The sequence below is a fragment of the Poecilia formosa genome, unplaced genomic scaffold (assembly GCF_000485575.1).
Source record: "Poecilia formosa unplaced genomic scaffold, Poecilia_formosa-5.1.2 Scaffold66, whole genome shotgun sequence".
Lineage (NCBI taxonomy): Eukaryota > Metazoa > Chordata > Actinopteri > Cyprinodontiformes > Poeciliidae > Poecilia > Poecilia formosa.
Genome location: NW_006800005.1, coordinates 1,592,610 through 1,619,268, shown reverse-complemented (window position 1 = coordinate 1,619,268; position 26,659 = coordinate 1,592,610). Strand labels below are relative to the sequence as shown.

General features: G+C 40.9%; 1 protein-coding gene across 10 annotated transcripts in view; it reads right to left on the bottom strand.

The window, feature by feature from the left end:
• The window catches only part of arhgef9a (Cdc42 guanine nucleotide exchange factor (GEF) 9a), a 56,793-nt gene that overhangs the window by 11,195 nt on the left and 18,939 nt on the right, over nucleotides 1-26,659 (bottom strand). For 5 of the 10 annotated variants that reach the window (XR_001662452.1, XM_016672782.1, XM_007554797.2 and 2 more), the window contains 6 exons: nucleotides 11,172-11,351; nucleotides 8,858-8,947; nucleotides 6,615-6,815; nucleotides 4,797-4,976; nucleotides 2,606-2,838; nucleotides 1,523-1,652 (listed from right to left, as the gene is read on the bottom strand). Coding sequence is in view for 9 of the 10 variants with exons in the window: in XM_016672782.1 (XP_016528268.1) it covers nucleotides 1,523-1,652; nucleotides 2,606-2,838; nucleotides 4,797-4,976; nucleotides 6,615-6,815; nucleotides 8,858-8,947; nucleotides 11,172-11,351 (1,014 nt within the window). In the remaining variant the exon portion in view is untranslated. Of the gene's footprint in view, nucleotides 1-1,522; nucleotides 1,653-2,605; nucleotides 2,839-4,796; nucleotides 4,977-6,614; nucleotides 6,816-8,857; nucleotides 8,948-11,171; nucleotides 11,352-15,733; nucleotides 16,021-19,321; nucleotides 20,037-26,659 lie in introns of those variants that run through there. The other 5 variants (XM_016672786.1, XM_007554799.2, XM_007554800.2 and 2 more) reach the window with 5 other exon arrangements.

Genomic DNA, 26,659 nt, shown 5'->3' with positions numbered 1-26,659 from the left:
ATGTTCCATCAAATCATTCCTTCGGTTCAAACCAATTTAATGTGGAGCTAGAAGAAGTGCTAGAGCAGTCACTGTGAGCAATTGGCTTTATGGAGCACAGAATAACGCATAACATGTGTAGCACATGTTGCTATACGTTTGGATTTTTCAGAAATATTCCCATTTGTGAAAAACAAAAACTGCTAAGGCAGATTCTGTGAAAGTATTTTCAGTAAAGGTTCCCTGTAACATGGACAGATCTCATGTACAGTACAGGAAACTTGTAGCCTCTAGAAAAGTAAACCAATCCTCAGAGATGCGAAAGGCCAACATCTTGTCAAATGGACATCACAACATCTAGAGAAGCACAAAACTATTCTATGTAAACGTGCAACTCATTTTATTGATTTTAGTCTGAAGAGTCACTGCTCACCACCCGGAGCAGAGAGTATGCATACATATTTATACTCAGCAGCAGATTGAGCCAAAACTCAACCACAACGTCTTTGCTCGCTTTCTTCTCACTCGTTATCGGTCAGTGTAAGGAACAAGACTTTTCTTTCACAGGTTCTCACATCCTGTGATCAGTCTGCAACCTAAACAAAAGCTGCATGTAGCAACCAGAAACTTCAGGATGCAAGTCCTTCACCCCATCTCCAGCCTAAACCCAAGCTAGCAGAAAGACCAGCCAGACGCTTTGTTGTTTGGCTAAAAAAACCTAAATCTAACTTTCAACTCTTCTAACATTTTATCCCATGATATGTTCTCAGTTATCTTAAGTGACTAAAATTGTCTCGGTAACTACTCAACTAGATGTTAGCCTTCCACAACTTGCAGGATTTTTCAAAATTTGTTTTGCAAACTCAGTGCAATTTGACATCTAACTACTAAAAATAGACTGACAGTAACTTTGCATAGTCTCACTTCAAAGTATCAGCACTATCCCTTAAGCTAATGTTGTTGAAGTGCGTGTTACGATAAGCTGCAGGCTGCAGGCTAGCTTCCCGAGAAGATAGCTCTGCTAATTAACCAATCAGAATCAGCTGTGAGAAGTGTTAGTCTATAAAAAAGCAGAACAGCTAAAAGATATAATATTTAGAGCAATAAGCATTCAAAAACTACAAATAGATGCATCAGGCTTATGTTCTATATTTTTACTACAAATGGCAATAAATGTTGCATTATTAGAACTGTATTATGTTACACAGGACAAACTGTTGCATTAATAATCCTTGTGTAGATACAGCAGTGGCGTGGTTCTTTTGCTCATAGCTTTTATTCTGCATGAATCTTAAACTTAAGTTTATATTATAGCAATAGTTCATACACTGAAGTGAATGAAACATAGAGATTTTCTTTTCAGTTGACTGAACTGGTGGTATGACAAAACATGAAGAGGTCTGATTTCTGCCGAGTAATTTTTCAACTTATTCAGTTTTTCTTTGCTCGACTCTTCAATCTTTCCCAGCTTTGCTGGTGTGCAACAACACAAGTTTGAATCAATAAGCAGGCTGGATAGAAATCTTCTTCAGGGTGCACGTACCTCCCAGTCGAGAACGGAGGCTTGCCACTGGGCGATTTTGTCGATGTTCTCCAACCGCCTCTTCCTCTCATTGATCTGCTGAGTGACGTTCCGCATTACGGCCAAAGCAGCTGCCACGTATCGATAGTCGCTACAGACACAAGGCATGCGTAATTACTCGGGAGTGTTACGGGCCGAAGTTATGGCTCTTGGAGTTCGTCCACTCAAAGACATATTACGCTGCATTAGTGAGGGATACAGAGGAGCCTATTAAAGGCAGCAGTGATAAACGCCAGTGAGTGAGTGAGCGGGGTAAGTCTGCTGAAATACAGTCAAATTAACACACAGCTATTTAATTTTATTCAGCCGTCTCTGTATTCACAGTAAGGTCTGACAGCATCTATGCAAACTGAGCTGGATTTATCCCTCCGGCTAAGATGCGCTACGGATCCAATCCTCACTTCGGAAGATAACGTGTGCGCGTGTGTGTGTGTGTGTTTGTGCCCCAGTGTTGTGTGAACAAGTGAGACAGACACAGGCCTATATCTGGCAGATTCTCCACAGCTCTCAAACAGTGAAACACTGTGATCTGGCAGGCTTTTCTGGCAGAGCTGGCACCTGTCCCTCTCTGGCTGAGAATGCTTGGTTTGTGAATGACCTGGAGCTGGCGGAGACACGCCGCATTACTTGCACAGGGTTTCTGTGGGCTCACATGGATGAGTTTGCACATCTGGAAGCTCGCATTATGCATTCTGGGAGGGCTCGAGGGTGCATGTGCAAATGTTTACATTGCCCACACCGGCTCCTGCACTCAGCATGTAGTTTGTGAAAATTGTAGCACGTAGCAAGAGGAATCTGTTAATATTTACAGTTTGGGCTGCAAAAAAAAAAAAAAACGCTCCTGGAAAGTGCCATCAAAACAAAACGCGCAGTGTGATTTTTCAAGTCAAGATGCATACTGTTGGCTCTACATCTGCTTCAGCACAAGCAAGGAGAACTACCGCCTCGGTGTAATGAACTCAACATCTGCAGCAGGAGCATCTCAGAACACAACGCATCAGTGCAGCTTGTAAAGCCATGGAATAACGCTAAAGCGGACGGTACCTGTGGTCTTGTGCTGTGTATTTGAGGAGCTCGGCCAACTGTAGGGGATATTTGCAGATTTTCTGGACAGGGGTGAGCAAGAAGCCGTCTATAGCGATGTCAATCATTTGCTGGAGGAGGCGACAAGCCTCGAAGAAGTGCTGATACCTGCCATCCCTCATCAGTTTGCTTAACTCCATGCAGGCATCCAAGTGGTTGTTGCAGTATTCTGAATAGATCCAGAATCCGTCTTGCTGCAATGTAGAGGAGGAGAGATTCATCGTCAGAGGAAGTGAGACGGTAAGCACAATTAAGCAGACAGCCGGACTGCCAATATCTACATGAAGGCAGTTTTAAGTTAAGGATAACGACAGTTTTAGCTTTAACTGTGTGATGGTTACATTAAGACCCTGAGATAACTTAGCTCTAGTTTATGCATCTAGAAATCCGAAGAAACGGATGATCTTTTGCTGGACCATCCCTGAAACTGAAAGTCTAATCTTATTTCTCTGTGAATGTACCATCTGGAAGATTTACCATGTTGCACTGACGACAACACTCTTCAGTGTGGACACTGTCACTGAGAAACGAAGCCATTTGCTATTTTCACAATTAGCGAAGTCAGAGGAAGCACAAAAGCAGCAAGAGGCTTCCAGACAGAAAGCAGAACTTTCTACAGAGGTTGTTACTTTAAAACAAATAACACAAAGCTGATCGTAATACAGCTCAGCTGCTCAGTTTCATCCTTTTGAGTAGTTAGGGCCTTGTGCTAGCGATGGTAATAACATCAATCATCCCAATGGCTAATATAAAATGCCAAGGAGAGCCGTCTTTAATGTCAACGTTGTAATTATTGTGCCTTTGTTTGAAAGTAGCAGTAAAATCCTGTTTAACTGCAGAACTGTGCAGCACAACAGCTCCCTCACAGTGACGCTGCTCCTAAATGGCAGAAAGTCACCCAAAGCTGAATGTATAGTATCGAACCAAGCCCAGAAGTCTGGCCTGCAGAATTTTTTTACCTCAGTAGAGGAGCCCGTTTACTGCAGTTCCCATTTTAAATGGCGGACGTCGCTCTAAATTAAATCTGCATGTATTCAGCAACTCATAGACAAAGAATAAAAATAAAATAAATAAGAGAAGAGCATTCCCGACATAAACTGAACTTCAAAGTTTTACTGTACTATTTTTAGAAGACGATGTAACATTTTGGAAAAATGATTCCCTCTGTGTTCATAAACCAGCTGCTCTTTTGGTTTGATCAGCGCCGCTCGTTGACTGAATTTACACAACAAGACGGAAGGACATGAAACCAAGCGTGAGACCCTTGGATTATTACAATAAATGAACAACTTTACAATATTACATCCAAACAATTTCATCTCAATTATTAACCACTGATTGTTATTTTGGTATGATGTGATCAAGATAAATTGCCATCTTGTAATTTGGTGCACATTACAGTCACTATGTGTGTAGAGAAAAAAGTAAAAAAGATGTTAATGATTCATTATCGTTAATGCAAAGTAGTTGTAGAATACGCTGTAAGATGTTTTGTGATGCAAAGGGCCTGTATTTTTGGTAATCAGACAAAAAATGGGGCAAAAAAAAACATCCAGCAAAGGGTGTCAAGGTCAGGGTCAAACCCCAGACAGCGAGCTCAACCACATGCTGCTGCTCTCATCACTGCATTCGTAGGTTTTTAGAAGCAGCTCTGTATCGTTGGATTGTTTTTATTTATTTTTTTTAAAAACACCTCCTAAAATATATTCCACAAACTATATTAAAACAGTTAAATATTCTAGTGATGCACTGATAAGAAAATCTGGGCCAAAATTGATAACCAGTATTAATAATAATCCCCTCACAGTCCTCTGCTGCATCATTATTACTGTCACATGTAACACATGGCCTCCTCCTCCTGAGACACAAAATGGCAACAAGATGGAAATAGAAATCAGTTGTTAATGTCGACCTGGGTTTATTTATTAGACTGATACAGTATGCAAAAAAATGTCTAAAATCAACCAACACAGATGCTCATGCCATCCCTCAACTCGTATAGAAAGGAGAACAATTGTTGCTATTAAACAGAAACTATAATCAGCTAAAATTTGCAACAGAAAGCTTTTCAAAGCCGATGAAAAATTGGTCCCAAAAATCTCAAAGACCTCCTCCTTTTAAGCGTGAACAAAAAGAAAAAGAAAATACTCACGTGTTCTAAAAAGCACGGCCCGATTTCAGAGAGGTGCGGTTCCTCTGTGTTGTACTGTTTCTCCAGATCTCTGACAAAGCCCATCTGGAAGCGGTAGATGTCCTCTATGTTTCCAAAAATGACCTTGAGCTGGTCGTCGTTGAACATGTCCACACGCTTCCTGCACTGGCGCAAGTAACCCTGCAAAAATAATAACGATGATAAAAAAAAAAAAAAAAAGAGGATAACACTTTTAAAAAATACGAGTTTCACATGTTTCTTACTCGGAATTGTGTGAAGGGATTGTGACACGGCTGCTAGTGTTTAATTAAAGGTCATGATGCTTTAACATTTAGTGAAAATATCAAGATGTCAACTTGTCCAAATAATCACAGTCAGATTTCATGTCTCTGTATGAAGTCAGTGGGCTTTTGAAGCTGGAACACCCCTCCACATCACAACCTTTATGCAGAGTGGTTCAACTAGCACGAGGTGCAGAGGTGAGAAGGTGAAATTTATGCTTTGCTGCAACTATTTTTAAACATTCCGCTTCATCCACAGAACAAGCAAAGGGCATTCAGAGGATTAGGCCCAGATGATTAGATAAGCCAGAAATGTGCATGAGAAACCACCCCAAGTCAAAGTGGTTTATTTATCTGCTTTATCTGCCGTGGAGCTGCTGCTGCTGCTGCTGCTCTGCACACATGCAAAGGCTGACGCTGGCTCTTTAAGAAGAACAAAATTCAAACCAGAACCAACCTGTGTTTATCTGAGTCTATTGTACTACAAACTATAGTTTTTGTTAATCAAACAACAATCAGAGAAAAACAAGAGGGATTTACTGAGAGCTACAAGGTTGTGTTTTTTTCTGTAAAATCAATCGCACACTCACTTTAGAGATATCTTGTGTCATGGTCGTTTTCTGCTTGTTGCGCTACTTTGCTGTAAAACATTATTTATCGAGATAAAATCTAGAAAGCAAGCTTCCACAAACACATGCTTCTGCTGACATCACATCAGGAATGAGGCAGCTAATCTAATGTCTTTTGAAGACATACATTTTTTCCCCTTGCCTCATGGGAAAAGGCTGCAATAAAACACACCGTTTGTGAAGAGGACCTCTGCCTCAAGACCGACTAAAAGTCACTTTTGTGCCATAGCTTTTTCAATGTGGCTGAACAGCGAGATTATTTTGCCTCTTGTGACGTCATTGTCCAATATAAATGCATCAGAATTGGTAGTTTTGTTTCTTCGGCGTACTTCTTATGAACCGTATTGTGAGATAAACTCACTCGTTATTTTATAGATTCACATACTTCAGTAAAAACACAACAAAAACAAAACAAGTATCTAGTATCTTTAAATTATGCGACTGGATGATTAGGAATGTGGTCCAATTTTAAGTTTTTAATCAGATTTTGATTTAAATGGCACTCGGGAAAGGCCTTCTCGGAGAAATTAGAACGCGCAGAACAAGGCTGAATTTTATAAAGCGCAAAATTCAACTTTAAACCTCAGCACAACTAACGAGATGTATTTGCTATAGACAGCCAAAACTATAGAGTGGTCTCACGTGTTTCTGACAAGAGGAGTCTCAGCTCTGGGCTGGTTTTTTTAATCCAAAGAAAAAATATGATTAAATCAGATAAAAGTGTGAATGTGGGAGTGTGACTGATTCTTAACAGATCTTCGTGTAGCATGAGCGAGCGTTCTCTACATCTCACACCTGCTTTTGTTTATTCAGCTTCTTGCAAATTTACTACCTCCGCTGCTCTTACTAGTACTATTAGGAAACGGTGCGGAGCGCTGGTGTTTGTGCTGCTGGACGTGTTTCAGTACCTCACAGATGTCCTTGAGGTGTTTAATGTAGTGTCTCTCTGTGCTCATGATCTCGTTGATGACGTTAGCCCTCATTTGGTCTCGGTTTTGAAGGGGGGAGCCCAGACACAGGCAGTCATTGGTCGGATCTAGGTGCCCGTTCTGCACCTCGCTGGTCCCCTCGGCCGGCTCTGCCGCACCGTCCTCCTGGTTCACCCACAGCTGAGGACAAAACACGTTCACACACAGAGCCGCTCCGTCAGAGCTGCTCTTGGGTTCAACGCACACATGTGACGGAAAGCGGTTTCACTGAACGTATTTACACAGCACGCTCCACACCTATTAGCACCACAAGATGTGCAAAAAGCCTACGGATGAATTCAACTTTTATTGCAGTAGCATAATCTCACATAAAAAAAACAAACATTTTTTCCATGAAAACATGTGTAACACAGTTACTGGCATTGATTCTGTTAGCACTTTGCGAATGGGAGAGCACCTACTCCTCTCGTTACATTTAGAAAGGTTGGGGCGTCCAGACAGAAAAATCTTTGACCATTTTTATTTGTACAGTTTCTCTACATCACCCAGAGAGTCCTGGCTCCTCACTAATGCTCACTTCTCTTCAGCTCAACCTCCCAGGTTTTCTGCAGGATTTGGGGTTTGGGACTAAAGATACCCTTGAAAGAAGGTTGATTTTGTGTTAATTCTTCATTCAGTTTGGCATCATTGTCTTACTTAAAGACTCAATGTCAACACATATTCAATGTTCTGGGTGGCTACATAAAATTTTATTCAAAATCTCCTACTATTCAAGGTCTTTGAAGTAGAAAAAGGCCCACAAGATCACAGACTCTCCACCATACTTAACAGTGAAAGTATGTTGCAATCTTGTGTTCGTTCTTTGTTTCGGGCCAAATCCAGCTGGGGTGGTTGTTGTCAAAAAGCTCAATCTTGGTCTAACCAGAGCTGAGGTTAGTTTAAGGTTTTTATTTGTAATGGTATGACGGAAAAAGGCGATTTTTCTTGAACACCAACCAACCAACAGGTTAGCAGGTAGGAAGCATTTAATTAATGCCACTCTTGGCTACAATTTATTTATTTTTTATAATTAAGCTTTGGAGATTCACTAAAACTACTCTGACCCTTTGGTTAACTTAAAAAGTAATTAATAACTACTTGCATGTTATTTCTAGGATGGACAGTTTTCCAGATTAAGTAAATTCATTCAATTTCGAATTCAACATATTATTTTTTTTGCAATTTGGGATTATGTTACTCCATTAAAAGAGTTGAACTTTATCAAATACTTTTTACCCAGTTTCACCAATGGCTCCAGTAGGTGTGGAGGACACTGTATGGTCAGCATTATCATTATTATCATTGCATGTTAGTATCACAAAATTGCTGTAATTTACATTCACACATTTGCTAAACATGTATCAGTCACTTTTCAGCATGAATGCACACACACACTATATATACATATATATAAACTATTTCCATTACTTTTAGAGAGTTTCACTAAGTTTGCACAATAAATAAGTCTTGGGTTAGCATCTCAAAAAACGTTAGGTACATACTGCCAATCATACTTCAGTCCTGTGAGATACATATGCCGTCTTTATGGAAGCTATGCACACCATTTCCTCACAAAATCATGCAGCCTCCAAACTCGCACTTCACAGACAGATCCACATGTAAAGCTTATTCCAGTGTTTCACTGAGGGGGCCAAGTGAGCATGGTTTGATTTGCCCAGCAGCCAACACCTGATGACACACAGTTTGCCAAGAGTACATCAAAGAACCGACGTCCAGAATGCCAAACACAAAATGGGAAATGTAGCGCCACAGACAAGCAGAGTGACAGGTGGTTGAGCACTGACGAGAACTGGTAGCGCAGCAGTACGACTGAAAAGTAGTCAGAGTCAATAGTAAAAAAAGTACTGAGGAAAAAAAATCGTCATGTTTGATGTAAATATGCGTTACAAAATATCATCCTGAAATGACATTCTTTCACATCAATATGTGAGAATTTTACTCTAGGCCAGTAACAGGGCATTTCACACAGTCTTTACTTTTGACTCATCGGTAGCGCCTCTCTGTTGTCCCCGTTGAGGAATGATGTGATAACGCCATGGGTACATTAATGTCTGGTAATGTTAAGGGAACGTTGCGTGGACAGACTGGAGCGGGCGGGTGAGCGGGCAGGCTGGATGGGTTGATGGAAGCTGAGGGGAAAAAAAAACAAATAAAAAACGCACCTTTGACGTGGTGTTTTGGAACCGTGGAGTTGCTATGGGGTTGATATAGAAAACCTGTTTTGTTTGGGGCTGAGGAGGGTGGGGTTCCACCTTGGAGAGAGAGAATGACAGAACAGAGAGATACTGTTTGGTTGACAGTCACTCAGCCCGTCTTTCCTGCCCTCTCAGGAGTGAATATGGAAGGATGGACAGGTGGGAATGGCCATGAGAAGAGTCTGGAGGGGAGGTGGTCTACAGTGGAAGGACTCCAGCTGCGGTTCAGCTGCTGCCTTACTTACGTACTCCAACTTCACTGGGTTAAATATCGCCTACATGAACGTCTAAAGATGCATAGTGCTCTGCCTTGCAAAAGTATTTGACCACATTGTGAAATTTTGCATCGTACAACCACAAATTTCAACGTGTTTAAATAAAATTTAACATGTTAGATCAACGCAAAGATGCAGCGATCCATCGGGGTTCAAGCTCTATGCTGGAAGATGAACCTGTGAAAGACCCGTCTCGAGTCTTTCACAGCCTCTTTCTTCTAGACTTACCCCATATGCAGCTACTTCCACCTTCCCATCAACTCTGAAATGCATCTCAGGAAAGACGTGTGTGACGCTAGTTTGACCCCAGATAATGTGCTCTACAACTACGCCAAAAGTTTGGGTATTTTCTGGGGCTGTTTCACCTACTAAGTTGTTCTAAATGTTCTACAGGAACTTTCAACTTTCTTTTAACAGTGGCTTCATTTTTGCCACTCTTCAAACAGACCAGATTTCTGGAGTGTACAGCTAATAGCACAATCACATTATTTGACTTGAGCTGTAGATCTCTGCATCTCCAGAGTTACCCTGCTTCTCTGAATTATGCTCCCCCTTTCTATCTGAGATGATGGACTGAAACACGTTCTACCTGACCGCTCTGCTGGGATCCAGAGTATTTATTCTCTTTACTAAACAGCTCAGATTAATAAATTACACACAGATGCACTCGATTTATTTATAGTGTAACTTCAAGGGGTTGCAAAAGATTCCATTTAGGAGAATCAGAGTAAAAAGAACTGAATATAAATACTTGCGATATTTTGTTTTTATTTTTCTTGTACAAAATGAAAGAAAAAAACAAAACACATTTCTTCTGCTATACCATCTGCGCAACTTTGAGCCGGTCTAACACATTTATATTTATTAAAGTTTGTGGTTGTAAAAGACCAAATTTTGAAAGGTTTAGTAAAAAAAAAAAATACTTTGCTTACAATGAATATAGTTTGCTATGAGAAAAAAACATATTTCAAAAAATTATTTCAAAATACGTTTATAAGATTATGTTCTGTGCTAATCTTAATTTGAAAGCAGCACAAATTTTTAAAAATTCTCTATCAAGGTTTTGTTAGTTTCAAAATGGACCAAGTCTTTCCTCTATCTGGCTACATGCCCTTCAAATTAACTAGGAAAGTTTCAAAGCTCAACAAGGAAACGTGTAAACCACAATTATTTTGTCAATTTTAAATTACACACTTCTCAGCCATAACATTATGACCACCTGCTTGACATCGTGTTCATCCTCCTTTTGTCACCAAAGCAGCTCTGGCCAATCTAAACACTGACGAAGAATATCGGTGTTGATTATAATCCATGCACCCTGTGGAGAGTTGAGGTGTCTTTTTAGACATGTTTCTTGCAAAACACATTTCCTTCATATCTAGCTAGTGTAAGCTGCTTGTCCCGGCTTTTTTTTTGTGGCATACAGATGTGTGTTTAAATATCCATCAGGGCTTAGAGCATTAAAAAAACATCTGTATCATTCCAGGCTGCTTGTTTTCACACCACTGACATATTACTTAATCACAATGTTTTGGCTGTAAGGTGTAAACTGATAATTAAAATCCTAGATAGTTGCAAATAATAATAAAAAAAAACAAAAAAAAAACCACAAGTTCAGATGTTGGCACCAGACTAAACTGAAACAGTCTAACGGGGAATGCAAGATGTTAGAATTATCACAGCATCGGCTCCTGGAAAAATAATTTCATTAAGGACAGGAGTTGAAGGTGAAAGCCAAATAAAACAAGAACCTCATTAGCATCTTTGTTTTATTCTTCTTGGATACAAAGATGCTTAGCTAACTGTTCTCTAGTCTCCTGGGCATCGTGTATTCCTAAAATAAACTAATTCAAAACTCTGTGTGCGTTTAAGTGTGTTTGACGTGACTGTGCGATTGCGCGTCTGTCCCCTCCGCTCTGTGCTGACGCGCTCACCGTTTCTGTGAGTATGAAAACATGTCCGCCGGGTCAAAGGTTCACTGGCAGCCACAGCTGCCTCCGACTCACCCGTACAAAGCTGGCGGGGAACCATCCCTCCTCCTCATCGATCTGGCCCCACCACCAGTCCTTGTTGGAAGCGTCCAGCACCTTTATGACGTCGCCGGCCTTAAACGCCAGCTCCCGATCCGCCATGGTCACGTGGTCCCATACCGCCTCAGCATTGACAACCGAGCCTCCACTTATCAACTAGAGGAGAAAGACAGGGGATCTGCTTTGTTTTATTCTGACTACGTAAAAACAGTGCTGTGCAGCAACAGAACACGGCTAAACAAAAATCCATCAATAAAATGTACATTTTAAACAGCACAGATATCAAACTTAATACTAATTTTAAAACAGTAATACGCCTCGTTTCGGCCTCAACCTGTGAAGCCTTTTTTGTTGAGATTAATAATTGATGCACAACTGAATGAGGAATCCAGTGACAATACAGGGATTGCAATGCATATACGACACCACAACAGCAAACAAGGTGCAACAAAAGAAACAAACAAAAAGGGCAACGCCATTAATGGGGAAACAACACCTTTCAGAGGCATCAAACCCGCCTCTACATGAAGGTTGTAATTGGCTCATTATGACATTGTAATAATTACAGGTGTTAATGTAACGTAACAGCTAAGAAGCAGAACAACATGAAGAGATAACCTTCCATGCTTCCGCCAGGGTCGTGTTGTTTTGTTTGCAAAACCGTCTTCAGCAATCACGGACCAGTGGCTCGTCAGCTTCTATGTATTGATTACCAAATCATGAATAAATAATGTGTACATCTTGTCGTAGCATAAATAAACAGTAGCAGCGCACAGCTGTGTGCAGAGCCTGGAGCAGTGCAAGATATAACAGTGTTTCACAAAGTCATTCATCCTCATATGTTCGCCCCTTGAATTTCTTCATACCTTGTCATGTTGCAACCACAAAGTTGAACTGATTTTGACGAGGTTTTGTGCCATAAAGAAAAAAAAGTTTGGGAACCACTGAGCTTAAGTTTCTTTTATAGCAGGGGTGACAAACTCATTGTCATATCAAAAACCTGAATGTTCTTAAAGGGCCGGTTGGGCCAGAATATATTGACAGAACTAATTAAATTGTTAAAATATCAATAAATAGCTGCTCCTCCAGGATTTTATTATTGTTTTAGTGTTTTTTTTCTGCAACAAAAATTTCATATTTTGTGGAGCCAATTTAGAAATTAGGAAGGAATTAGGAATTTGTATGATATTTGAGCTAATGTGTGATGTGAAATGTGACTTTTTATTACATACCGTATCAATTATGGACTATAACTTGACCTCAAGTAAGGCTCCTGTCACGTAAACTTAATGTTTTTGACCAATTTTGAGAACATTTGAGATAAAAATAAAAAAGTTTTTTAAAAATGCAGAGATTTGTTGATTTTGTGTGAATTTTGCAGATTTGTGAAAAACTGGAAGAACGTGTTGATGTAATTTGGAGTCTAAAGGGCCACAGAAAAAGCTGTGGCGGGCTGGATTTGGCCCCCAGGCCTTGAGTAGGACGTGTTTTATAGTCTCATCTGACCAAAGAGCCCTCTTTCAAATGTTTGCTGGGTGCAAACTGAACCTTTTTCGACTTTCTCTTGACTATAACTTTCCCCTTCACTAGCAGTCAATGGATTCTCTAACATCAGCTGTGTGTTTCTGCAGTTTTTCTGCAGGTCAAAGTTTGAAGTATCTTTTACTGAAGTCCTGCTAACCTCCTTGGTCATCATGATGCTGCTCGTTCCTTAACATTCCCCCACACACCTCTCATACCTTTACAGAAAACCTGTACTTAACAACAGGTGCCAGAGTAAGTCTAGTCAGGTTTATTAGTTTAGCACATTTCACCATCAAGGCAGTTCAAAGTGCTTCACATGACAAATGGGGCTGGGCACTAAAGCACTACTTTCTGTGGGTCGATCACACAAACTTCCTATAAAATACAATGGTGTGTGGTTACAACAGGGTTCACCGTAACCAAATATCTTCCATCTTTGATTGAGTTTTTTTTTAAAGGGTGACAGAAAAATCCATTATTTTGACAAATTACACACAACTGACCAAACGGTCAGTGACCAGAGTATCATCTCTGATCTGGACGCTATCCGAGCGCTGATGGCGACGCGCTGAAGGGTTTTAGACAAGAGGCGTTGGAGTGGTTCTTTGGAGTGGTTCCTTCAGTTCTCCCACTGGAGGAAATGTTTTGGGGCTTCAGGTAATGTTCAAAGAGTCTTGTCGAACTTCTGACCACTTTCATTGGTGAAATGTTCCCCGATTTCAAAACTCTCACTGCAGAGAAAATGCTAAACGTAATTGATGTCATCGTCAGCTGTATTTGATTGACGACATGATGTAGATTATCTGTTCAGCTTGTTGAATATCAACTAAACAGGATGAAAATTAAATGCAAATGCCAATATTGTTTTAAAAATTGATGGGTAAAAATACTGGATTTTTTTTTTTGACACCGCTAGTCAAAATGGCAGACAACATAAAAGTCTACTGTGACCTCTGGGTTGTAATGTGATAAAATATAAAGTACGGACACTTTTGCTGGACATTTAAAAAATATCAGGTAGAGTAAGAGCACTGAACCCAGTAGGGTGATGCATATTCTTTAGGGAACTTGGAGAAGCTAAAGGTTTTTCTTATTAAAGGAAGAATAGGCAGCAGATAATGTTCTGAAGGCAGAACCGGACCTGACATCATCAGTCCACAGCCTCGCCATCCATCACACTGACTAGTCAGCTTTCTTGCTTTGACAACTAGACGTCCATGCATATTTGCACATGCAGAGCCACACTTCTCTCTTTGTATACGTTAACCCTGTTTACGGCCCTGTGAGTTGTTTCTAAAATTGTTCTCCCTGCAGTAGTGTTCATCAGCATTCTCCAGTTTGGAACTAACCGTGCATCCATCCCCTGGGGCTGTGGGCAGAGTAGCCAGGGCTAACCGAACCTGACAGGCGATGCTTAAGCTCCAGGTAAGGAGTTATTAAAGGCCCGGAGACGACTGTGTCCCATGGATGGGTATGAATTTTGCTATATTCATTCAGGCTCCGTGTTTTCTTTTTTTAATCAAAGAAGCTCTACTTCCTTTTATGATTTAGTTTCATATCTCTAGTACAAAAAAAATTCCCCATTAGCTCTCAGGCTTCACAGAACCGCCAACCCGTACAGCTGCAGGGGATATAAGCCAATCAGGGCAGAGGAGTGAACAGAAGGGGAGGCATCCACGCCTGCAAGGCAAGGAATGGCTGTCGTCATGGTGACAGATGAGGATGCTTCACTGATGCTGACAAAGATGATGGGATGAGGCAAGGACACTTCAGGAAGCGCCAGAATATTTCCAAATGTGGGGAGTGAGCGAGCTGTCACAAACAAAGAGTGAGCGCTGAACAAGCGTGCAATCATTCTGTTGTGCAGCTTTACACACTCGCAAACCTGCCGCACTTCAGTGCAAAGCTTGGTGACATCTGATGTCAAGCTTCAGGAAAATGCTGACATCGAGCAGGTAGGTGTAGCACCTACTTTAAAGACACCTTTGGACAGATGTATACAATAGATTAGGAACGACATGTTGCTCTCAGGAATAGTAACCTTAATCAAAATGTAAACTTCTTGCTTTTCTAAGGGGCTCAACAGGCAGTTTGCAGCAACAAGTGGGGGAGGGCAAGCACGTCTCAACTCAACTTTTAAGCTGTGGCCACTCCGATACTTCATCCTGTCGTTGGGACTGTAAAATCAACGTGCCTTAAAGAAAAAGTAGCAATTTTGAAACCAAAACCAGAAGCCTGCTGTACATTGATACCTACAACAGATCAGATTTGCATTCAAGTCAGTCTTGCCTCCTGCGTTTCCACTGCCACTTCATTTTCAACCCCGTTCAGCACAAGCACAATCTCTCCAGTCCCTACCAATGGACAGGAACACAGAAAGAGAAAGTGAGGCAGAGCGTTTACTGCTGAAACCCCCGACCCCATCCCACCTCACTCTCCTTTGCGTCTTCCCTTGATCTTCCAAATGAGTCCTGCACTCTCCAATATATTGCATCCCTTTCCCCCTTCTCATGTCTGAATAAATTAAAAGCTTTACATAATCAGTCTTCCCCCATCCTCTAGAACACCCCCATACCTAGCCCTAGCTTGATCATTTGGCATACGGTAAACACAAAGATAAAGCCATGCTCATTATTGCTTGTTTGTCTATCTGCTCTTGTTGTTACAGAAGCAACATCAAACATCAGTGAGCCAATAATCACTCTTTAAACTGCAAATCTTCTATTTGGGTCAATGCAAATAAATGCAGAGAAATCTGTTCCCACACACAGAAGCAGATGACAATGCTTTCTGTTTTTTTTTTTGTTTTTATTTTTTAGGCTGGCAAATGTGTTAGAATAAAAAGCTGATTCATTTTCTTGTATCATCTTTGCAGCTCAACACATCAGCATTCACCGCACTGGCAGATCCACTGCATTCCAACATCACTCTGTCTCCGTCCACAGCACAGCTGCACCAGAACACCTATAGCATCCCCGAGCAGACGCACGCGTGCCTCAATGTCCGAGCCTTACCATGTTGGTGGCGTGCAGCTGTTCGGTGAGAGTATGCATGGAGAAGTCCGGCTCATTCAAATCATCGTAACTGAATCCCTTTAGGAAGCAGCCGAGGTGACAAGCGGTCCTCCTTAGACGTCAACAAGACGCCGTTATCCCTGAAAGAGGTTTCTCTACCCCGACGCACCAAGTGAGTATCGCGGTCCGTCCTCCCTGTGTCTGCCAGCCCTCTTATGTAATACACTTATACCCCGAGTCTGGGAGCCAATCAAAGATGCTCTCCTCAGAACTGGTGAGAAACACACGCACATCCTCGCACAAAACGCTCGTCTCACTCACTCACTCGCTCTCACACCATCTGCACATCCACACTTCTGGCTGCACCGCACACAACCCGGCACGGCTCTATCTAAAGGTACCTGCCCTGAAGGGGTTACACATTCAGCGAGGAACAAGGGAGAGCGCCCAACCAAAACCAGCAGTCAGATGCTACTTGTCATGCTAACATGTGAACACATCTGTAATTAGGAAAGGCATCAGTGGTAGCCACGACACCTGCAGTTGATGTTATGATCTTGTGTCTTCTGAATATATATATATTTTTAAACAAGTAAATGTTTTGGGCCCTGTGAGGTCACAGCTAAGGAGGATGTTTATGTGATCTGCCACAGGGACGACAACTCCTGCCCACATGCTATGGCATGTGATGAAAGTATCTGTGTTCAAGGCGTCGCTAGCAAACTTCTCTCTTTACGCATACAACCTGATGGGCTGATGCTTAGTGGAGAGCAATGGCCTCAAAACTGAAGGTTTCATTTGCCTAAAGATAGTTTTCTATTTGTTGACAAAACATTTTAATAAATTTGCAGTCAAAGGGGCAAGTGTACAAAAGTGTTTGCGACTGATTTTATATGTGTGTGTGTGTGTATGCCCAATCCTTCTAATTCTTCTGAAACACAAATGCAGAACTGCTCCTAAAATAGCTTTCTGCACTGATGTTCACATTTGTATGAGGCAAGATGGGAAATCCACTTATATCAATGTGTGTTTCTGTCAATTATGGCCAGAAAAAAACAAAAAGAAGCTTCACATTCTTTAAGACCAGGTTGTTTGCACAATCAAGATCACATAAAAATACCCTCTGCTGAAAACCGGTGGTAATTTTGCCACAAAAGATATAAAATTAAACTCTTTGTGAATGTTTTCTGTATTTACCAAGTGAAATGAAATATAATCATACATGTGTTCATTTTGTTTTCATATAACTAAAAGTTAACGAAGTATATATTTTTTTAAACTACATTGAGCAATTTAATAAACTGATTCTTACCTGCTAATATTTTTTTTAAATAAAACGAAACACTTAATGTGATGAATTTGTCATCATTTATTGGTTTAAAGTTACAATTCTGAGGAACACCTTCTTGAGTCAGGAGTTTTCTGTTAGCTAAAATAATTTCATAAGTTCAAACTATTCTCTTGAACTTCTGAATAACCCTGAAAATGTTGTGTGGGTGTATAAACAGGGGGAAACTGTGACCTGAAGAAAAAATAGGTGCACATTTTTCCCATCTGAATTTGATAGCCATGTTTGCATCTGCATAGTGCACTCTGCTTTGTGGAAAAATAAAGCAAAGGTATGAAATTAACTTAAAAGTATGAGCCATTGCACTAAGTTGTAAAGTCCCTCCCACAAAAGTTTCCAAACAAAGCGTGGCGTTTCATTTGTTAGATTTTCATGCAGATATTCAAAACATAACCACTTTAAAAACACTGCTATCCTAACCCTCAACTCCAGGCCCATCAGAAGTAACAGCAGCAAACTTTCAGCATCTTTCTTCTTTGCTTTTGGTGCATTTCAATAAGTGTGCAACATCACCACATAAAGGCTTGGCATAGTTATTGAAAGCTTGCAGGAAATTTTGTAGATGAATAATGCTATCTTGAGAAGTGTTTATGGTAACACTTTATTTGAAGGGGTGTGAATAAGACTGACATGACACTGTCATAAACATGACATAACACCTGTCATGAACATGAACGAGTCTTTATGAATGTCTATGAATGTTGTCATGAAGCGTCATTCGGTAAATAATGACACTTTTAATCCAAAGTTGCATTGAAAGTCCATTAAAAATGCCAACTTTGCATTAAATTGTCATTATTTACAAAATCATGCAAAGTTTTAATGGACTTTTAAAGCAACTTTTAGAGCAACTTTGCATTAAAAGTGTCATTATTTACCGAATGACACTTCATGACAACTATCAGAAACATTCATAAAGACTTATTCATGTTTATGACAGTGTTATGTCAGTCTTATGCTCATCGCTTCAAATAAAGTGTTACCGTGTTTATTAAGGATGAACAATGATTGTTAAAAACAACAACAACAAAAAAACAACCTGTGAGTTTATGTGCCTCCCTTTCAAGCAAAAAATAATTTACAAGCATCAAAGAAACTTGAGTTGGTAAGGCACCAAACTGGGCTTTAGCCCAGGGGGACATTACCTCCTAAACACGGCCCTGCATACAGCACTTGCCACTTAAGCTCAGAGGTGAAAAAGACAAAGCACTTTAACTTGAGTGTGAAACAGCACATACAGTAGCTTTTAAAAAAAAATCCTTGCCAGTATATCTCTAAAAATAGCTCTGTCATGGATGGCTCTGGGACAGGCTTTTAGCATATCTATTTCTGACATTCATTCAACATTCATGATACCTGCCTCCAATCCTTTTATTACACTACAGCAAGAATAGGATAAATGTGTTTTACCCCCCTCTCTCTATTATCACAACCTGACAAGCCTTTCTACTCAGAAGATGCTGAGCCTGAGACAAAAATTAATATATAATTCCACACCTATATTCATCACTATAAAATGAACAGGTTGCACACGGGTGTCAGGTGGAAGCCGTGCAGACTGGACAAATGAGAATATTGGGGGCTATGAAATGGGAGCTGAGTTTAGCTGAATCTAAAATGGGGGAAACCTGGAGTGATGGAGGCCCTCCTTTATTAGGCCCAGCCCTGCCCGCTGTCGGTTACTGTTCAGCTGAGATCACAATGATCCTCCAGAGCAGCCGCCTGGGTCTCTCACTTGCAACGCTATTTGCTACAAATATCACATTAACTTCTGCACAGAGATCACTGAGCAGCTATTAGCTGCCATGTTGTGAATGTGGCTACGGTGGATCATAATAGAAAAGAAGAAGAAGAAGAAGAAGAAGAGGGGGGTGGGGGGAAGCAAGTCCTGACGCAGCAGTAGGACAGGGTTGGAAAATCTGATTCCATGTTCATCTTTAAGACAACAACACTGCATGACAGATATTAGAAAACACAACATGGGGGAGAGGAGGATCAAAATATTTAGGAGCTGTGTACGAGTGATATGAATTTCCAGTTAAGCACAGAAAAGGTAAGAGCATCACAGACCTGGATCCGCACAACTACAGCCACCACTAGACAACAGCAGCTATCACAAACGGTGAGAGGACACAAGACATAAGGAAGGTTTGGGGGAGGGGGTGGGGGGGGAGAGTGGTGGGGTTGGGTGAGCGGAGGGAGGGGGGGGGGCACACAGAAATACATTATGTTGTACCAACGTCATTCATTTCAACGCGTAGCCGTGATGGAGCGCCGGGTGTCCCCGCTCTCGACCAACGCGCACCGCTTTTCTCTCCTCTCCAGAGCGTGGTGCGCTGCGAACCGGGCCCCAAGCGCAGATCCATTAACGAGTACCGAGGATGAACATCAACAGCACGTTCACAAGCACCAGAACCGCGATCACCGTAAACACCGCGCAAGTCTGGACATCCAAGGCCATGGCGCAGCGCTGCGGGCCGATGCTGAGAGGGGGGCTCTCTGTTAACGGCTTGTTCCCAGCTCGCTCTCTCTTTCTCTCTCCGACCCCCCCGCCAGGTCTAGACGCGAAGCTTCAAAGCGGCCGAGAAATCCACCATAACCGATGAGGAAGAAATGGAGAGGGGAGGGTACAAAAAAAAATGTCTTCCTATGCCTCTTCACAATAGCGTTTCACAAAGGCACGGGAAGAGATGCATCATCCTCACCATCATCATCGTCATCAGTCTGCACCGCGATTTCTCCCCGCTAGTCAACACCTGTCGGTGTTTTCGCCTCTTCCCCTGCACTGACCGACGGCCAGGCCAATAGATTCGCAGGGCTAACAAGAGAAAAAGGCTGTGCGCAGGCTGTTCGCAGCTGCCGAGCAGCCTTCCGGTGAGTGGGAACCAAGGAGATGTACCGGGAGCCTGAGAGGCGGTCCTCCAGTGATCAGCGCGCTGCTGCTGGACTACCGGCTTCAGACATCACCTACAGCCGGGGGAGGGGCACAGCCAGCCCCCTTTTCTGACTATATCGACCACTGAGACCACAATCATAACCTCATTCATCTCCCTCCCCACCTAAAAATATCGTGCTGGAAGCTGTGGTGATTTATGGCTTATCATTAGCAGCTCAGCACGAAGGGGATTGGACGTAAAATAATAGTTTCAATCACCATCTTCTTATCATGCTGCTCTACTGGCGTGATGTCAGCCTTCCTTATTGCAGGTGCAGTGATTGCAGGCGACACTGCGTTCAACAATGTTTACAATCTGTTTCACAAGCTTCTCACTAAGATGATCAGAGTACTCAACAGTTGAAGTTTAAAACAAATAATAATTGACATTCAACACACACATCTGTTATTAGTCAATTTTACCTACAGAATGAGACTGGGTAACTATAAACTAAAACAACCTTTGTTATATTGTTAAATCCTGTTTCCTGAAGGTCAACATGTGTCTTTTGGATTTAACTTAAGTTTCAGTGAACTCCCTTACATTTTACTCATTACTTAACTTGAAGTTTGCAAAATTCTTCAAAAGAAAGGCCAGAATAGAGTGTATGAGGCTTAATAAGAATGTTTTTTTTTTAAGTTAATGATACCAAAACCTATGAAATATCTTTATTTTATAGGTTCACCAACAAAAATGTTTTGTACATTGAGTTGGGACACAAAACAGCTTTAAAATGCTGAAGTTTTGCGTTAAATCACACAACACTGCGCTGTTGAGTGTTGGCATTTTTTTTTAAATCTGTTACAGTCAAAATATGTATATCCAAAACATTATTGTTACATTCTAACAGGTAGTTAGAATGTAGACACATTTTTCACTCAACAACCAAGTTTACTTCATAACAATGATCTTAACCACAGCACAGCAGCTTTTGGCATGACGAGTAAAGAACAGAGGACCCAAACAGAGAGCATTTTTAATTAGTGTTAAATATATGGAAACTTACAGAAGGACATGGGACAAAGACCAGGAAACAGGCATGGTAACAGAGGAGGCAGTGGGGAACCATACAAACCGGAGAGCCTAAATACGCAGAGAGAGAGGAAAGAGAGTGGCATACAGGAACCAGAGGGACTAATCAGAGGTAAGTAGAGGCAGGCAGAGGGAAATTGAGAGATGTGAAACAGCTGGGTAGGGAGAAAGAAACAAATCTGAGACACAGGAAAACCATAAAACCCTCAAACTAACGTAAACAATAAACACACAAACCAAAGGAAACAAGTTCAGAGCACAAGAAATGAAAAAAAGTGAACAGTCCTGCGACAACAAAATTTAAGACCTGTCTTTGCTATATTGAAGGACAAATTACATTTTTAAAAATGAATTTAAGACATTGAAGACATTTAGTTTAATTTATTTCAGATGGATGAATTTCAAAATTTTTAAGACTTTTTAAGGATGCACAGTCACCCTGATGACAGCTACTAAAACATTAATATCTGACTTTTTTGTGTTTTCTCCATAAAGTGGACGATGAAAGTTATACAGTTGACACTGAATGAACTAATACAAGAAAATTAACAGTTTCCAAAAAAAACCCAACAACCCTAAAGTAAAAACTAATAGAAAAGAAGAAAATTAAATAACAGGAAAAGAGATACCTTATAAAGCTCAGAGGTTTCAAAATTATTAATCTGACTTAGCTAACCAGAAGAACAATGTATAGCATCAGGGCTTCTGTCTACTGTTTTATTAAACATTTCCAATCAAGTTGTTCACATAAAACCAGCTTCAAAGTGACCATATAAAAAAATTAACTAGTCTTAAAGGCCTGATTGCGGATTTGTTTTGGATTCTGACAACAGACACAGAGGAAAATTTGAGCAAGAGTTGCTTCGTGTGCATTTTTATTTATTTATTTTTTTGTGCCGTATTCGAACAATACATGTGAGCAGAGAGAGGATTAGACAAGCAAACAGATGTAAAGGGCGGGCCAGAGAGCAGAACACCAATGTGATGTGTTGATGTCATAAATATGCTAATATGCACGCAGTGTCATCTGGTGACATTTAGAGCACTTTTTCAGCTGACTTTAGCTACATGTCTCATAAAAATGTCATTTTTTGTGAACTGAACTTTGACCTAGTTGGTAATAAGTGGGAATTTGCATAGAGGATTCAGCTGAATGGAACTTTATGCTTGCAAACGAACAGGTTTCCTTGCTTTGTAAGGTTTCCTGGGGATTTACAAATGAGGATTGTTGAAATGAACACAATTCAACTATGCCGATATATTGCTGCTCAATTTTTATGTCAACTAAATATGGCACAGTAGCTTTAGATGCCACTGTTCTAATGAAAGACTTTCCCTGTTTGTTCTGCATCGTATTTAAAAAAAACACAGGAGAAATTATTACAAAGTATTTCCACCAGTGTGTTGGTCCCAGCTTCTTTATTGCTACTGGAAATACCCTAACCAACCTGATGGAGCTTTATTACTGTCAAAGAATAAAACTGCAGCTGTTGTCATTTTCCACTCTAGACATAGTAAATATTTATCATGTTCCTATAAATGGTTAAAACTTTTTCCTAATGCAGTATTATTCATATTTTTGTGATCTTTACTTGTAAAAGGTTCAGTCTACTTGATGATCCTGCTTGTTCTGTTTTTGAAGTTATGCCAACCACACAACAGAGTCTTGCAACAACAGTATTCATAGCCCTTAAACTTTTTAATGCCTTGCATTACAAAAGATACATTATAACCACAAAGCGCTTTTCAGAGGACTTAATGTAACAGACTGACACAACCCATGCAAATAAGTAATTGCAATTACATGGAAGGAAAATTATGCATGGTTTTACTTTTTATTTTTTTCCATCATAAAAAGCCGAGGGACCGACCAGACGGGCCAGGGAAAAGTTGTGTAGAAGATAAAAGTAGGGTTATTTTATAAAGCAATACATGGAAATTTGATGCAGCACGTTTCAGCCCATCACCTGAAACTGAAAGAGTATGACACAACTGCAGCCCTACCAAGACACGGCCAACTATCTGAGATGACAGCCTGCTCAAAGAGGGTATTACTCAGATAAGCACAATGATAACTCTGGAGGAGCTTTAGAGGTCAGTCTGCTGACTAAAACCAGGCCTTATGGAAGAAAAAAGCCTTTAAAAAATAAACCCTACAGTGAATTAAACACTATTTAAACCTGCAAATCAAGTTAAGAAGGGTGGAGAAACAACCCTAAACATACAGCTAGAGGTGGTATTAGATCAAAGAATGTGCAACAATGGCCTAGTTAAAGTCCGTGCTTAAATCCAACTCTGAAGCGAGACCTGAAAACAGATGTTCACAGATTATATCCATCTATTCTGAGTGAGTTTGAGCAAAGCTGGTCAAGGTATACCGCAAAGCTGACACCGCAGTCAGTGGTGAATTCACAAAGTCAGATGGGGACGCAACTGTAGTCGTTTTAATAAACTAGCTGCGTTACACCGAAACATCCCGTTTGTGATTCCATTTCATAGTTTTGCTTTTGTCGTCAACAAAGTTGTATCACGAAGAACATTTCTTAACTGCGAACAAAGACAATCTGTGCTATAAGGCAGTGAACGTGAGACGCCCTTCACCCAGAGAGACACCGTGACACACACTTTAAAAGAGCAAGCAGCTCTTACACATAGTGACTACTCTCTGAGTCTGCTGCACACTGTAACGCTAACACAACAGCACATCTTGTGTTCCGATTAGGCGATCAAAGCGGCAGAAACTTTAACTATTAATGTACTTTTTCCTGTCTTGCCCAACGATTCCAAATACTGCTTTCTCAGTTTGCTCTTTGCACTGTGAGCAATCTACTACCACAGTTGTGGGCTGACTTTCTTGGGCAACTGTGTGGCGGTTTGGAACATACCAAGCATATTGATGACGAATGCTGGCAAGGCAGATTATGCTTTGGGAGTGCTCTGAGAACTTTTAATGGCTGTTTTGATCCCCCTCTCAACCGCCCAGCCCCAAAAGATGCTGCTGCTGGTGTAAGCCGTAACAGCCGAGAGTCCATGTCGAGTGCGGACAAAGTCTGTTTCCAAGCAACATTTCAGCACTGCCTTTCAAACCTACACGAGGAGAGTGTTTGGTATTCAAAACGTATTCTGCGCGGGGCCCCTTTAAGGCTCGGCAGTTGTGAGTGACAGGATGGAAATGGCCCCAGTTCCCATCTGAAGCTTGTTCTTATCCATTGGCATGCAAATCGTTGCTTTGGCCTTTATTTTGCCAGCGATACTTAAAGTGAACATTGTTGTACTCATGAGCAGGCTGCAGCGCTTGTCCCGTAGCTCAGGTGCAATCACCGTTGGATTGTAAAAAGAAGTGTTGAAAGGGAATACTGATGCTACAGCTTAATCCCCCACACACCAAAACTAGCCCAGTTAGCCGCTCGACACACAGATGCACAAAGGCAAACCTCTAAGATCCACCTGAGAGCTCTGGTACGGATAAAAAGACCTCAGAAGAAGTTCAAAAGAACAACACCAAAGGAGCGCAGTATATCAGTATTTTTAAAGCCATAAATAATTTCCGAGGCACTTTCTGCACATGCATGCTGATAAAAGCAACGGCTCCTGAAAGGCAGGCTTTCAGTGCACAGAGAGGGGTATGGTGCATCACAGCTGAGATATGACAGTCGTCCTCAAACATGCTCCCACACCCCCCGCCCCACTCATCTGTGGTTGTGTGTGTGTGTGTGTGTGTGTGTGTGTGTGTGAGAGACTCAGTGAGCAGATTACATAAGCCTGTCCTACCTCTGTGGGCTCCCTCTCCAATCTCCCTGACATTTAGACAACAAAGGTCACATCTGAAAGTCTAAATCTGTACAGACACCAACGTATGGGTATATGTATATATGTATGGGTAATATACCCATACGTATACAAAGAGACAGAGAGAGTATGTATAAAAGGCCGTAATTTCTCACTGTACGTAGAAATCATATCGAATTAGACTTATTGCTGTTTCATTTGACTTTCTTAATGTGAGGCAGCAAGATCACATCACAAGATTGCTATTTTTTTTTTTTTTTTTTTACTATAAGTCCAAATGATGTACAGAACTTATGGACCAAACATGACACTGGACACAAGTTGAATATGGGGTGTGTGTTTTATTTGTATTTGCAGCTTTTCAAAATCCGGTCTGGTTTGCAGCCACCATTTTCGCTGAACTTATTGAGATATGTGATAGATAAACACAGATCATTGCATAATTGTGAAGTGAAATGAAAATGTGTTGTTTTCATAGTAATTTACAGATTAAAATCTGATCAAATGTGGCCCGACCTTTTGTACTCAGTAACCCTGCAACACATTTAGCTGTAGTTCCAGCTGGAAGTGCAGCGAGGCACGTCTCAATCAACGCTGCACATCAAAACACCAACATTTCTTTGCTAAATTCAGACTGGATGGAGAGCGTCTGTGAACACCAACTTTCACGTTTTACTACAGATTCTGTACTGGATTTAGGTGTGGGCTTTGACTGGGCCATTTTAACACACGAGTTGACTTTGATCTAAACCACAGGAAGACCTAAGAATGTAAGCAGAGCTCATTTTGGCTTCATGCACCTTTTTCATAAATGTTTTCCATTATTAGCCGTTCTGTCAACAGATTCTCCCACCTGAGCCATGAATCGTTCCACCTCCTCCAGAGTTACCATGGACACAATGCTCTTTCAGATCTATGCTATTTTTTCTTTCACTTTACAATTAAATAAAATCCAAATAAATACATTGGAGGGACTTTTCAGACCTCGAGTGTTCCTCAGTTTCCAGTTGAACATTTTCCCAAATGCAAATCAAACTGAGTGTCTTTATTGATGGTTGCTGAGTTGACTCCAGAAGAATAGTGTGTCAGGGAGAAATGATTTCCAACTTCCCCCATAGGACCCTTGATCCAAACAGGTCTTAATTTTGCCAAGGGACGGGATGAAATGCGGTATTTTTTTCAGTCTGAACCTCTGAACTGAACTTTGACCTTCTTTTGAAAGTACATATTCAACCACTAATTGGCAGTACAGCTAATGTAGGAGTCGAAGTTGTATTTTTGTTCATTTTGTATAGATATAAAGCATACTATCACAACAGAAAGTATCCTGGATAAACTACTCATACATCAAATACACCAGATATTCTGAGTTGCAATTACATATTAAGCATAGATATATTGTGGGTGGTTTGTTGCCAACTGTGATTTTACTATGTAACAAAATGTAAAAAGAAAAAATAGCCGATTAAAAAAAGAAGCAGAAATGTGTTCAGCCCAGCAAAACATACTTTATTACCCATAGCAATAAAACCAAATTACAAGCTATCAGAGATATGCCCCAAGTTTTGTATCTCTAGGCAAAACTAGCAACATAAACAACAACAAATTTAGAAAGACCAGATCATTTCCTGTTCCAAAGTCTCTTTCGTAAGGTTTTTTGAGGTCGCTGAAGTCATTGCTGTCCCCTTTGGCCTTTGGCTAAGTAGCTGCATAATTAGACGATCTTTCCCTGAATAAGACTTCAATTTTTAGAGCTTGCAAATGAATCTGTTTGTGGTTGGTAGGTATTTCACTAATGGGAGGCAAAACCCACCACACCCA